Source organism: Heterodontus francisci, chromosome 16, assembly GCF_036365525.1.
Source record: "Heterodontus francisci isolate sHetFra1 chromosome 16, sHetFra1.hap1, whole genome shotgun sequence".
Classification (NCBI taxonomy): domain Eukaryota; kingdom Metazoa; phylum Chordata; class Chondrichthyes; order Heterodontiformes; family Heterodontidae; genus Heterodontus; species Heterodontus francisci.
The window spans coordinates 42,217,507-42,233,049 of record NC_090386.1 but is presented as its reverse complement, the minus strand read 5'-3'; the positions used below and the strand labels follow the sequence as shown (position 1 = coordinate 42,233,049).

The window sequence follows — 15,543 nt, the reverse complement described above, 5'->3', positions numbered from 1 at the left end:
CTCTGAAATATCCCCTGAAATGTCTGGCACTACATCTCTATTGGCCTATCCCTTAACCTACTTTTCCAGTTCACTTTAGTTAGCTCTGCTTTCATGCCCTTATAATTGCCCTTATTTAAGTTTAAAATACTAGTCTTAGACCCACTCTTCTGTCCCTCAAACTGGATGCAAATTCAATCATATTATGATCGCTGCCACCTTTACTATGAGGTCATTAATTAATCCTATCTTGTTGCACAATACCAAGTCTAGAAGAGCCTGCTGTCTGGTTGGCTCCAGAACGTGCTGTTCCAGGACTCTATCCCTATCAATTCCTCATCTAGGCTACCTTTGCCCATCTGATTTTTCCAGTCTATATGTAGATTAAAATCCCCCATGATTATTGCTGTACCTATTTGACAAGCTCCCATTATTTCTTAAATAAAACCAGAAAGTGCTGGAAATACACAACAGGTCAGGCAGCATCTGTGGAGAGAGAAGCAGAGTTTACATTTCAGGTCTGTGACCTTTCATCTGAACTTCTTCCTTATTTATTTCTTTATACCATGTCCTACGGTGTGGTTACTATTAGGGGCCTGAACACCACTCCCACAAGTGACTTTTTGTCTTTATTATTTTTCATCTCGACCCAAACTGCTTGTATATCCTGTTTTCCTGAACTTAGGTCATCCCTCTCTATTGAGCTAATACCATTATTAATTAACAGGATCATCCCTCCACCTTTTCCTAGCTTCCTGTCTTTCCTAAATGTCATGTACCCTTCGATATTCAGGTCACAATATATATTAATGATTTAGATGAGAGAACTAAATGTAATATCTCCAAATATGCAGATGACGCAAAACTGGGTGGGAGGGTGAGCTGTGAGGAGGATGCAGAGAGGCTTCAGGGTGATTTGGACAAGTTGAATGAGTGGGCAAATGCATGGCAGATGCAGTATAATGTGGATAAATGTGATGTTATCCACTTTAGTAGCAAAAACAGGAAGGCAGATTATTATCGGCTATAAACTGAGAGAGGAGAATATGCAGCGAGATCTGGTGTTCTCGTACACCAGTGGCTGAAGGTAAGCATGCAGATCCAACAGGCGGTAAAAAAGGCAGATGGTATGTTGGCCTTCATAGCGAGAGCATTCGAGTACAGGAGCAAGGATGTCTTGCTGCAATTATACAGGGCGTTGCTGAGGCCACACCTGGAATATTGTGTGCAGTTTTGGTCTCCTTCTCTAAGGAAGGATGTTCTTGCTATAGAGGGAGTGCAGCGAAGGTTTACCAGACTGATTCCTGGGATGGCGGGACTGACGTATGAGGAGAGATTGAGTCGATTAGGATTATGTTCGCTGGAGTTCAGAAGAGTGAGAGGGGATCTCATAGAAACCTATAAAGTTCTAACAGGACAAGAAGGATGTTCCCGCTGGTGGGGAGTCCAGAACCAGTCTAAGAATACGGGGTAAACCTTTCAGGACTGAGATGAGGAGAAATTTCTTCACCCAGAGAGTGGTGACCCTATGGAAATCATTATCACAGAAAGCAGTTGAGGCCAAAACATTGTATTTTTTCAAGAAGGAGTTAGATATAGCTCTTGGGTCCAAAGGGATCAAAGGGTATGGGGCGAAAGCGGGAACAGGTTACTGAGTTGAATTATCAGCCATGATCATAATGAATGGTGGAGCAGGTTCGAAGGGCCGAATGGCCTGCTCCTGCTGCTATTTTCTATATTTCTATGTTTCTATCTATAACATTATACAGCCATGCCTCTGAAATGGCTATCACATCATACTTATTATTTCTATTTCTGCTCTCAGTTCATCTGTTTTGTTTCAAATGCACTGTTCATTCAATACAGAGCCTTTAGTTTTTTCCTTTTATAACTTTTTTAACCTCTGGCCTTATCTACTGATTTACTCTTAGATTTGTATTCTCCGTCCCTTCCTGTCATGGTCTGTTTATCATTTCCCATATTAATAGGTTTCTCTCTTGCCTTGTCTCTACTCTTTGATTTACCTAATCTTCCCAAATTTTTTTCTTTTCCCCCACTATTAAGTTTTAAACCCTCTCTCCTGCCTTAGTTATACGGCTCATTAGAACACTGGTCCCAGCATGGTTCAGGTGAAGACCGTACCAATTGTACAGCCTCCACTTTCCCCAGTACTAGTGCCAGTGCCCCACAAACCAAAACTCACTTCTACAACACCAGCCTTCGAGCCATATAGATACGTGTTAATTAGGCAGGAGGGGTCTATTCCCTTGCTCTGAGATCTGAATAAAGAACCACAGTGAAAGGATGTCTGAAGAAACTTAGCTGAACATATATTCCAACAAGAACAACTTACATTTATGTAAATCCTTTAACATAATAAAACATCTCAAGGCAAAAGTTGACACTGAACCACATAAGGAGATAATATGGCAAGTGACCAAAAGCTTGGTCATCGAGGTAGGTTTTAAGAAATGTCTTAAAGGAGGAATGAGAGGTAGAGAGGAGGAAGGATTTAGGGAGTGATCTCCAGAGCTTAGGGCCTAGGCAGCTGAAGGCATGACCACTACTGGTAGAGCAAATAACATTGGGGTTAATCAAGAAGTCAGAATTAGAGGAGTGTAGATATCTTGGAGGATTGTGAGGCTGGAGCAGATTACAGAGATAGGAAGGAGGAAAGACCATGGAGGAATTTGAAAGCAAGGATAAGAATAAAATTACATGATGATGAACTACAAAAGTTTGGTGCAAAGCTTCTTTGTTGTTACTCATTTAAATTTGTTTGTCTTGCTTTAGGTCCAGAACCTATGATCTCAAATGAAACCAAATTGGAAGTTACGGTCACAAAGTCAATAAATGTAAAAAGATGGAGTGCAATGATTTCCTCCTCCACCAGCAGTGAGTTATGTTTAGCCATATCGCCATCACCAAGAGCCAAGATTGGTTATCATAGATTTAGACTGCAGCATGATTACAACCAGGATGTGAAGTACGAACTTGGAAGTTTCGTCATACTCTTCAACCCATGGTGTTCAGGTACATCTTCCTTTAAATAACAGTATTTCTACAATTAGTAAGTTATCACATTTTATTCATTCATGGGATTTTGGTATTGCTGATAATGCAAACATTTATTACCTATCACTAATTGCCTTGAGAAGCTGGTGGTGAGCTATTTTCTTGAACTGCTGTAGTCTTTGTGCTGAAGGTACTCTCATCATGCTGCTACGTGGGGGAGTTGCATGCAGGGGTTCCAGGTTTTGACTCAGCAACAATGAAGGAACTGCAATATATTTCCAAGTCAGGATGGTGTGTGAATTGGAGTACAACTTACAGGTAATGGTATTCCCAGCATCTGCTGCTGTTTTCTTCTAAGTGGTGGACATTATGAGTTTGGCCCGACCAGTCAATGAAACCTTAGTGAGTTGCTGCTTGTAAATGGCACTCACTGTAGACACAGTGCACTGGTAGTGGAGTGAATGAATGTTTAAGGGGGTGGATGGGGTGCCAATCAAGCTGGCTGTCTTGGTCTTGATTATGTTGAGCTTCTTGAGTATTAGTGGAGGTGCACTCATCCAGGCAAGTAGACAGTATTCCATCACACTCCTGACTTGTGCCTTGTAGGTTTTTGGAAGTCAGGAGGAGAATCAATTGCTGTAGATCACCCAACCTCTGACCTACTCTTGAAGCTACAGTATTCATGTGGCTGGTCCAGCTAAGTTTCTGTTCAATGGCGATCCCCAGGCTTTTGATGGTGAGGGCTTCAGCAATGGTAATGTCATTGAATGTCAAGAGGAGGTGGTTAGAGCTCCTCTTGTTGGAGATAGACATTGCCTGGCACTTGTGTGGTATGAATGTTGCTTGCCACCTGTCAGCCCAAGCATGAACGTTGTTCAGGTCTTGCTGCTTGCAGACATGGACTGGTTCATTATCTGAGGAATTGTGAATGCAAATGAAGACTGTGCAATCATCAGTGAACATTCCTACTTCTGACCTTATGATGGAGGGAAGGTCATTGATGAAGCAGTTGAAGATTATTGGATCAAGGACACTACCCTGAGGAACTCCTCAGTGATGTCCTGGGGCTGAGATGATTGGTTCCAACAACCACAGTCATCTTCTTTTGTGCAAGGTATGACTCCAGCCAGTGGAGAATTGTCTCCCTGATTGTCATTGACTTCAATTTTACTGGGACTCTTAGATGCCAAACTCGGTCAAATACTGCCTTGGTGTCACCTCACCTCTGGAATTCAGCTCGTTTGTCCATGTTTGCATTAAGACTCTAATGAGGTCTGGAGCCAGGTGGTCCTGGTGGAACCCAAACTGAGCATCAATGAACAGGTTATTGCTGATCAAGTGGATTGTGATAGCACTGTCAATGACACTTTTCATCATTTTGCTGATGATTGAAAATAGACTGATGGGACAGAAATGGAATGGATTTGTCCTACTGTTTGTGGAGAGCACATACTTGAGAAATTTTCCATTTTTTTAAGGTAGATGCAAGTGATGTAGCTGCACTGGAAACCTTGCTGAGAGGTTTGGCCAGTTCTGGAGTGCAGCTCATCAGCGCTAAAAGCAGGATGTTATCAGGGCCCATTGCTTTTGTTAGATCCAGTGCACTCAAATTTCTTGATATCACGTGGAGTGAATTGAATTGGGTGAAAACAGGCCTATATGATGCTGGGGACCTCAGGAGGAGGCTGAGTTGGATCATCTACTTACACTTCTGGCTGAAGATGGTTGGAAACACTTCAGCCTTGTAGTGCTGTAGTGGATGCCTCCAACTTTGTGTGAGTTCAGCTAACTTTGACAGGTCGTGCTGGAACCGTACATTATCAGGTCCAGATTTGCAATTGTTCTATTGTTTATAAATAGGGTGCTACTAAATTCACAGTTAAATTTCATGTTCACAGCATTTTAAGAATCATGAATTTAACGACTTCACATATTCAAATTCTAAATTTCACGGTATCACACCAAACCATGAAAATGATCTATTTAAAACAAAAAATGATTTGTGGTTTCAAATGGCATTTATTGTATACTCAAAAACTATTGTAAAAAGCTGACTATAAACAGGTCACATTCTTTACTCAATGAAGTCAGTGATTGAATGTGAACATGGAGCAATCTGCAACTGTCTCTTCATTCCCAGTCTCTATGCTGTGAACACCTGTCCATGTTTAGACACAGCTTTCTCCACATCCACCGAGTTTGTTGGAATTGTCAGACAGCACTGTGCCAGCCTAGCAAAGTAGGGGATTCTGCGTTCCACAGAGTTCCAAACTGTAGCACAGGCAAAGTACAATCTGCTTCTTTTACATTGTTTGTATAAGCAGGAATCTCTAGCCTACCGTTCTTGTCAAAGCCAGGAATCGCATCAAACGAGTTTAAATCCACCATCAACAGGTACATTTGTGCAGGATCGATACGCACAGCTTTCAGGGATGCTACAGAAAGTTGTTGAAACCTCTGAGCTGCTTTTTCTTCACTGCTTGACTCTTGCCCATAACAGTAATATTGTTTGAACTTCTTTGCTAGGCAAGAATACACCTGTTGAGCACAGCCATTTAATTCAGTGGTAGCAGAGTATTGCTCATTTGTGCTTCAGCCCAGAACAGTACATACATTACTTTATTATAAGCTTTGTGGATTGTGATGTGGTGAGCTTCAAACCAAGTGATTAAATCCTTCAGTCCTGTAACATTCTTGATAACAAACTGAACCTCTTCATTAAGCTGAGCATCGTTTAGAAGGGTTACAATTTCTGTTAAAACTTGTGTTTTCAGCATCAGTGTGAGCTCTTCTGAGATGAAGTCTGAGTAGTATTTCAGGCAAGCTGCATGATACTATACTGCCTGAAACCAAGAATTCCGAAGTATAATTACTGGCTCAGGAGGAAGACCGATGTTTTGTTCCCCAATTTCAGCCATTTCAGCCACATTTGCAATGCTTTGCCTGTATCAAAGATTTTGGCTAGGGTAGTGTTTGTAGATTTTTTTTAATGTAGCTGACCAGTTTGTCGACTTTACCAAACTCACTTTTCCACAGCTCACGGACAAGAGAAACTATATGTGCATTACATGAAATATGAATACATTAGGCATTACACCTAGGAGCACAGATTTGAAAGATTTTGTCATGTAAGTTGCATTGTCACTAATGAAAGCAGACACTTTGTTGACATATGCACTGTATTTTGAGATGGTTTTGATTATTGCTTGGGAAACTGTGATGTAATTAATAGCTTCTAAGTGGACATAGTTGTTGTTAGCTTTCCTGACTATACATCTTCAGCCTTACCAGGAATAAAATCAAACAAAACATGCAGCATGTAGTTGTCTTGTTCATCGGTGGACTCATCGCAAATAATTGCAAAAGTCTCCCATATGTTGATCTGAGACTTCATCTCCTCACAATGTGTCCAAAAACATTTGGTAGATGGTACTGTCGTAGTTTATTTGCACTTGGCAACCACCATTTTGCACACTACATTAAATGAATGCCCTCAGCTTTGGGTGATCAAGTTTTTCCAATGGTATTTTGGCACTTGCAAAAGCATTCACAAATTCCATTGTAATCAACCGACGATTTTCTCAACTCTCTTGTCGACTTCTTAAAAAGAGGTGAAATTGTTGCTTGTTTTTTGCGTGTTTGTTTTCCAGCAGTGTGGTGTCGGATGCTCTCTTTCTGATGTGATAGCTTTCAACTCTAAGTGACCCTGAGCCATTGCCTGCTGTGTGTGATCCAATGAAACATTGCAGCTTGTACAAAACAGTATTCCACCATCAGCATGCTAAATTTGGCTTCCAAATTCTTTCACTCGATGTGATGCCGTCATGCATCACATTTTTGATTTGCTCATTCTGAGATTCTCACTTGTCTGCTAATACTTGAGACTGCTACTCTCAAAACTGCACTGGAAGCCTTCCCTCATCTACCAATGAGTGAGGTGAGTCTTGTGTTAATCATTAAAACTCATGATTTTTGCAACATGACCAGCAATCGGTGAGTTGAACCTTGTGTCAATGAATAAAATGCGCAAGGTTCACAAAATGGACGCTTTCATGGAGGATGCGACATTTCACGGTTTATGACGCATTTTTCAAACCTGTGAATTTGGTCTGGCCCTATTTATGCATCACAAATGATTTTATTATTCTCCCATCTAATTTATCTTTTCAGAGGATGACGTCTTTCTGAACAGTGATCCTCAGCGAGATGAATATGTGATGAATGAAAATGGAATTATTTATGTTGGTAGCAGCAACTACATAAGTAATATTTCTTGGAACTTTGGACAGGTATATGAAAATGAGAAAACTTTATGGTGCATTGTCTTAATCCAGTAAGATTTTTACACTTTTAATGATACGGTTTGGCAGAAATTCTGTTTTAATTCAAATTACATCATTGATATAAGATCAAATTCAACTTACAAAGTGTTAATTCCAAGAGATACACAAATATTTTATACCTTTGAATAGTATTGTTTAGCAGTTGAATACCAATCAGGGCAGCTACCAAACTGTACAGTTTTTCACACTATCTAAATCTCTGCAATAAAGCTGTACATAAAGTGCTGCATTGAAAGATCTGGCTTTCCCTTATTGATCCACAAGTCTGCAAATTGGTATTGCATCTGGAGTTAGTGAACAGCTGCATTTTATAGCACGGGCACAGTATCCTGTTCTACACCACAGGAACAGTTAAATGAATTGAAGACTGCAGTAGGCCGAGTATTGTATACCTTTCTTGAGTGTTGAAACGAGGAGAGAAGATGAGGTAAATTGGAAGTGGTGATTCCAAGGTTGGATTTAAAACTCTGAAATTTGATTGGAGGAGAACAGTTTAAGGGAAGTGAGCAGTTTGTTAATTCTGAGACCCTGAGAAAGAATGGGTCATTTTAGAAGTCAGCGTATTGCGTTTAAGGATGCAGGGAAGAGCAAGAGAAAAGAAGACAGTTGATATATTACGTTACTGACTAATACAGAAAAGTAAAATAAAATCAAATGGAATATGGTAGCATGAGAGTAACTCCAGAACTTAAATTAATGAATCTTTTCTAGTACTATTTACTAATTGATATATGTGATAATGTTTCCAGTTTGAAGAAGACATTTTGGACATCTGCCTTAAATTATTGGACCAAACACCCAAGTATCTGAAACACCCAAATAAGGCACTTAAGAAAAGAGGTTCTCCTGTTTACGTCGCCAGAACTGTGTCTGCCATGGTAAGCATTTATATGTTAAAGCTAAAGGTACAGCTTCTCCAATTATTTTTTATTTATTTAGAGATACAGCACTGAAACAGGCCCTTCGGCCCACCGAGCTTGTGCCGACCGTCAACCACCCATTTATACTAATCCTACACTAATCCCATATTCCTACCACATCCCCACCTGTCCCTATATTCCCCTACCACCTACCTATACTAGGGGCAATTTATAATGGCCAATTTACCTATCAACCTACAAGTCTTTGGCTGTGGGAGGAAACCAGAGCACCCAGCAAAAACCCACACAGTCACAGGGAGAACTTGCAAACTCCGCACAGGCAGTACCCAGAATTGAACCCAAGTCGCTGGAGCTGTGAGGCTGCAGTGCTAACCACTTCACCACTGTATTCTGAACTGTGTAAACTTGATGTAAACTTGAAGGCCTCGATTTGATTTCCAGTCTGTGATGACCTAACTGATCTCTGCCAGAAATGCCTCAACTTCTGGGTAAAGGAATAGAGAAATCAGTTAGGATTGTCTCATGATTCCTGTTACATTCATATTGATGTCTGTTAAATATAAAACTGTGTTTGATGTAATACCTACATTAATTGCCAATACTTATTATATAGGATCATCCATGAAGAATGGCCACCTTGGGCCAACATAATAACATAAGAAATAGGAACAGAGTAGGCCAGTCAAACCATTGAGCTTGTGCCGCCATTCAGTAATATCATGGTTCAACTGATTGTAGCCTCAACTCCACTTTCCTGTCTTTCCCCTATAACCCATGAATCCCTTGTAGATCAATAATCTGACTGACTCAGCCTTGAATATATTCAATGACCCAGCCTCCACAGCTCTCTGGAGTAGATAATTCCAAAGATTAATGACCCACTGAGAGAAGAAATTCCTGCTTATTCTATGCCTTATTCTGAAACTGTGACCTGCTAGTTCTAGCTTCCCCCACGAGAGGAAACATCCTCTCAGCATCTACCCTATCAAACCTCCTCAGAATGTTTCAATAAGATCACCTCTCATTCTTCTAAATTCCAATGAGTATAGGCCCAACCTGCTCAACCTTTCCTCTTAAGACAAACCTCTCATCCCAGAAATCAGCTTTGTGAACTTACTCTGAATTGCCTCCAATGCAAGTATATCTCTCCTTAAATAAGGAGACCAAAACTGTAAACAGTACTCTAGCTGTCTTTAAAGTCAGCTTAAAGTCCTTAAAGTTGCAACAAGACTTCCCATCTTTAATACTCCATGCCCCTTGCAACAAAGGCCAACATTCCGTTGCCTTCCTAATTACTTGCTGTACCTGCAGGCTAACTTTTTATGATTCATGTCTGAGGACACACAAATCCCTCTGAACTGCACCATTCTGTAGCCTGTCTCCATTTAAATAATATGTTGCTTTTCTACTATTTCCACCAAAGTGGATAAACTCACATTTTCTCACATTATACTCCAACTACCATTTTTCCCCACTCACTTAACCGATCTATATCCCTTAGCAGACTCTGTGGGCTGGATTTTAAAAGCCGGCCGCTGTTTTTGGTGGCTAGCGAAAAAATGGCAGCCCACTCGTGGACCACACGCCACAGAGTCGCCGCACCCTGCCACGCGGTGGCTCATTTAAATAGCCAGGTGGCCCACCACCCCACCCCCAATCATGTGGAGAGAGCGGGCTAATTGACGCAAGCAATGGCGCAGCTGCCTGTGCGCGGGCGCTGGTGCCATTTTAAAGGGCAGCCAGCCCTGCCATTAAATTAAATTAAATTACATTTTTAAAGATACACCCCCCAAAAATGTATCAAATAAAATACTAACACCCATTTCCCACCCCAATAAAAATTACATTAAGTGTTTGCCCTTTCCCCCTAAAAACACTTACCTTTGAAATCTGACCTTCCCCCCAAGACTGTACAAAGTTTAAAGTTCACCCCTTCCCACCATTCAATAAGATCATGGCTGACCTGTTTTTGTCTCGAATTCCACACTCCCATCTACCCCCGATGATCTTTGATCCTCTTGCCTAACAAGAATCTCTCTACCTCCGCCTTAAAAATATTCAATGACCCCACCCCCACCACCTCCTGAAGCAGAGAATTCCAAAGTGGAACAACCCTCTGAGAGAAATGATTTCTCCTCGTCTCTGTCCTAAAAGGGCACCTTTAATTTTAAAACAGTGCCCCCTAGTTCTGGACTCACCCACAAGAGGAAATATCCTTTCTACATTCACCTTGTCAAGACTGTTCAGGAACTTATATACTTCAATCAAGTCTCCCCTCACTCTTCTAAACTCCAGTGAAAACAAGCCCAGTCTGTCCAGCCTTTCCTCATAAGACAACCTGCTCATGCCAGGTATCAATCTAATAAACCTCCTCTGAACCACTTCCAACACATTCACATCCTTATCCTGCCTTAAATAAAGAGACCAAAACTGCACACAGTATTCAAGATGTGGTCTCACCAATGCCCTGCATAACCGCAACATATCATCCTTACTTTTATTTTCAATTCCTCTCGTAATAAAGGATAGCATTGCATTAGCCTTCTTTATTACTTACTTACCTGCATACAAACCCTTTGTAACTCATGCACGAGAACACCTAGATCCCTCTGCAGTTGCTCCCTGTTTAAGTAATGCTCTGCTTTTTTATTCTTCTTGCCAAAGTGAACAACTTTACATTTTCCCACATTATACTCCATCTGCCAGATTTTTGCCCACTCACTCAACCTATCTATATTGGTCTGCAACCTCCTCATGTCCTCTTCACAACATACTTTCCTGTCTATCTTTGTGCCATCTGAAAATTTAGCTACCAAGCCATCGCTCCCCTCATCTAAGTCATTGATAAAAACTGTAAAAACAGCACAGACCCCTGTGAGACTCCACTCGTCACATCCTGCCAATCAGAAAAGGACCCATTTATGCATACATTCTGTTTTCTGCCAGCCAACCAATCTTCTATCCATGCTAATATGTTACCCACTACACCATGATCTCCAACTTTGCGCAATGATCTTTGATGTGGCACATTGTCAAATGCTTTCTGGAAATCCAAGGTCAGCAAATCAATGGGCTCCCCTTTATCCACAGTGCATGGTACTCCTTCAAAGAGCTCCAATAAATTGGTTAAACATGATTTCCCTTTCACAAAACCATGCTGACTATTCCCGATTACCTTGAGTTTTTCTAAGTGCCCAGCTATAGCCTCCTAATGATCAATTCTAACACCTTCCCCATGACAGACATCTAGCTAACTGGCCTACAGTTACCAGTTTTCTGCCTCCCCCACTTCTTGAATAGAGGGGTTATATTTGATACTTTCCAGTCTGATGAAACCTTTCCAGAATCTAATGAATTTTGAAAAATTAACACCAACTCATCTACGACCTCATTAGCCACCTCTTTTAAGACCCTAGGATGAAGCCCATCAGGACCCGGGGACTTGTCAGTTCACAGCTCCATTAGTGTGGTCAGTACTGCTTCCATGGTGATTGTAATTTCACCAAGTTTCTCTCTTCCTTCCACCTCCTGATTTACAACTGTTACTGGAATGTTTTTGTATCCACTATAGTGAAGACAGAAGCAGAATATTTGTTTATTTCATCCACCATTTCCTTATTATCTATTATTAACTCCTCATTCTCACTTTCTAGAGGATCAATGCTCACTTTACTAACTCTTTTCCTTTTTCAATACCTGTAGAAACTCTTGCTATCCGTTTTTACATTTCTAGCAAGCTTCCTCTCGTCCTCTAATTTCTTTCTCCTGATTAATCTTTTAGTCATTCTCTGCTGTTCTTGATATTCTGACCAATCATCTGACCTGCCACTCATCTTTGCACAATTATATGCTTTTTCCTTAAGTTTGATGCTTTCCTTAATTTCTTTAGCTAACCACGGATGGTGGGTCTTCCCCTTAGAATTTTTCTTTACAGTAGGAATATACTTATTCTGAGTATTCTGAAATATCCCCTTAAATGTCTGTCACTGCTTCTCTATCGATCTATCTCCTAGCCTAGTAACCCTGTTCACTTCAGCTAGCTCAGCTTTCATGTCCACATAGTTGCCCTTACTAAAGTTTAAAACACTAGTCTTAGACCCACTCCTCTATCTTTCAAAATTGATGTAAAATTCAATTATATTGTGGTTGTTGCTACCTAGAGGTGCCTTTACTCTGATGTCATTAATTAATCCTGCCAAGTTACACAATACCAAGTCTAATATAACCTGCTTTCTGGTTGGTTCCAGAAAATGCTGCTCTAAAAAACTATAGCAAAAGCATTCTATGAACTCCTCTTCCAGGCTACTATTGCCAATCTGATTTTTCCAGTTTATATGTAGATTAAAATCACCCATGATTATTGCCGTCCCTTTATCACAAGCATCCACTATTTCTTCTTGGATACTTCTTTTTACATTGTGGTTACTGTTAGGGGGCCTGTAGACCACTCCCACTAGTGGCTTCTTTCCCCTACTATTCCTGATCTCCACCCAAATCAATTCGACATCCTGATCTCCTGAACCAAGGTAATCTCTAACTATTGCACCAATGCCATCCTTGATTAACAATGCTATCCCTCCACCTTTACCTAGCTTCTTATTCTTTTTGAATGTTATATACTCCTCAATATTGAGGACCCAATCATTGTCATCCTGCAGCCATATCTCCATAATGGCTATCAGATCGTATTTATTTATTTCAATGTGCACTAACAATTCATCTACTTTGTTATGAATGCTACATGCATTCAGATACAGAAACTTCAGTTTTGTTCTTTTTGTTATCTTTGTAGCATCTAGTCTTGACTGGTGGTGTGTTCTTAGGCTTTTTCTCTCTGTCCCTTCCTGCCATGCTCTGACCTTCATTTCCCATATTACTATTCTGCTCTCCTGCCTTTACTCTACCCCTTGATTTGCTCCAGCTACCCAAGCTTGATCCCTCTTCCCCCTTGTTTAGTTTAAAGCCCTCTCTACTTCTCTGGTTATACGGTTTGCTAGATGGCAAGTAAAAGTCACTCATCTCTGCCGAAGCAAGTCTAAAGCTTTGACTGGTAACCCTCAACGTGCAAAAAGAGTCTAAGGAAGAAAGCAATGAAAAAGAAGAAAATAAAGACAGAGCAGATAATTAAGGTGGGAGAAGTTGCACAGGAGAAAGCCTTGCAAAAGCCTCGTCCTCTAAGAAAGAGAAAACCCAGGAGATGGCCTACAGGAGCAGGCGCGGCACTGGAATGAGAATGCCTTTGCCAGTCTCAATGTGATGCAAGTCATACAGGTGGCGAGGAAGAGGAAGATCTGGCAGCCATCTGCTCAGGCACCCGAGGTGAAGGCTGTGGGGAAGGAGTGCATTGATTCGGCAGAGCAGGAAGACAAAATCAAGGTGAAATGGCACAAAGCCAAATTTCATTTTGGCAAAACTGCCGAACCATTGCCAGAATTGAGCATTGGAGAGCCAGTTGTTATGACCAAGGTGGGAGTAATGCACGGTTAATTCAGTCCCATTACACCACAGGTCACAGCATTCAATTACCACAGTAACGTTTCCCACCTACTGGAAAAATAGCCAAATTAATCACTTTATTTATCCCCAGAATAAAGCACGCCAAACCCGGTTTCTTTAAACAGCAAAATGAACTATTTATTAATAAACCAAGTTTTGAACGATAATGAGATGGATCTATATGTATGAAAAGATTTTGTAACTCCTTAATCTTTCTAACCCTCATGCACACACGTACATTCAATTACCAATGGTTAACCGGGGAAAACGGATATATTGACTTTACAACAGTTTCTTAGGAATAATAAAATAACCAGGTTGTAATTTCTGGTAGTATATTTCCAGATCAGTGAGGTGTCCCAGAATCGAATAGACAGATGCCACTCTAAATCTCCAGGTGAAATTAATGACTAGTCTGTGGTAGGTAGATGTTCAAGGTAGTTCGGCTGCAGCAGGTGTCACACAGCTCCTTCAGCAATAGGTTGTAGCAACAGGTCTATTTAATTTCAAAGTAGCAGTCTAACGGTAGAAACCCTCTTGAGTCCTCAGGATCTCTCCAAACACACAAAAACAAAAATCACTCTTGAGGCAGAGATCTTTGAGAGCCTGGAGACAATAGGAATCTTGCTACCTTCAACAATTCAGGTTTCCTCTCAGCAAAGCAGTGTTTCTCCACAGAATGTAGCAACTCCTTTTTTTCTGGGTCTTTTCATCTCTTCAGGCATACACAGCAACAAGGGTTTTGGCTCCCATATGTGAGATTTGCAACTCCTTCAAAGATCTGTTCACTTCATGAAGAAATTAGAATTTTACTTGATACAGGAATTATTTTTCAAGAGAAAGAGTTTTCTCTGGGCTGTATTCCTGGCCAGTCTCCAGCAGTAACTGAACAACCCAAAAGTGAAACTAGCTTTTTAACAACACCTTAGTCACAAGATAGTCGTAAAACCTTCTGGTTGCTTGGATACAAATTGCCTTGCAGTCTGGACTTCAAATACCACAAGTCTCTGCAGTCACTGTTCACAGAAAGCTCTGTTTTTCCATTCTTAAACGCACACAGACCTCTTAGTTTTATTTAAAAAAACAAAACTCTTATGACACAGTTACGGTACAAACTTTCAATGCACTCAGTAAGAACCAGCACAAGTGGCAACTTGGGACCTACGTAGAGCAGTTGTCACCTCGATCGTATGCGTGGAAGTGAAGGACCAAAGATACCGTCACAGCCGCAGGCACATATGCACAACTGGAGAAGTTTCCTTCAATGCAGGCGGCTGATCAGGAAGATGTGAACTCACCATCTGCACAGATCACAGATCAACCATCAGCCCCAGAGGTCCACAGCACCCGAACAATGGAAATGGAACAGCAACAGTTACATTGGCAACTAGTGACATGGGAACGACACTCCCCGAAGAAAGAAAATCAATCAGAGGCACAGCCAACGACAATGTGCATGTGCACCATTAAGAGACCGACATGATTTAAAGACTATGAACTGAATTTTATTGACGCGCTTTGAACTCATCATGGCACCCACATTTAGTGGCCGCCACAGAGCCCCCGCGATATTATGTGGGGAGAGGCGGGACATTCGGCGCAGTGAGGAACCCTTTGACAGTTGTGCAGCAGGTGCTGGGGCCCTATTTTAAGTGCCCCAACACCTGCTTCCTGACAGCTGTCAAAGAAGAGTGGGGCTGCTGTCAATCTGGCAGCAAAGCAGAAAGTGCTGCAGAAATCCAGTCAGGCAGCATCTGTGGAGAGAAAAGCAGAGTTAACAGACTCTGTTCACAGAGTTCACAGACCTGAAACTTAACTCTGCTTCTCTC

At 41.2% G+C, this 15,543-nt stretch overlaps 1 protein-coding gene across 1 annotated transcript in view; it reads left to right on the top strand.

Annotated features, from left to right (window-relative positions):
- Positions 1-15,543, top strand: part of LOC137378068 (protein-glutamine gamma-glutamyltransferase 2-like) — a 59,750-nt gene that overhangs the window by 15,712 nt on the left and 28,495 nt on the right. The window contains exons 3-5 of the mRNA XM_068048134.1: positions 2,773-3,012; positions 7,165-7,283; positions 8,087-8,215. Coding sequence (XP_067904235.1) covers positions 2,773-3,012; positions 7,165-7,283; positions 8,087-8,215 — 488 coding nt within the window. The remainder of the gene's footprint in view (positions 1-2,772; positions 3,013-7,164; positions 7,284-8,086; positions 8,216-15,543) is intronic.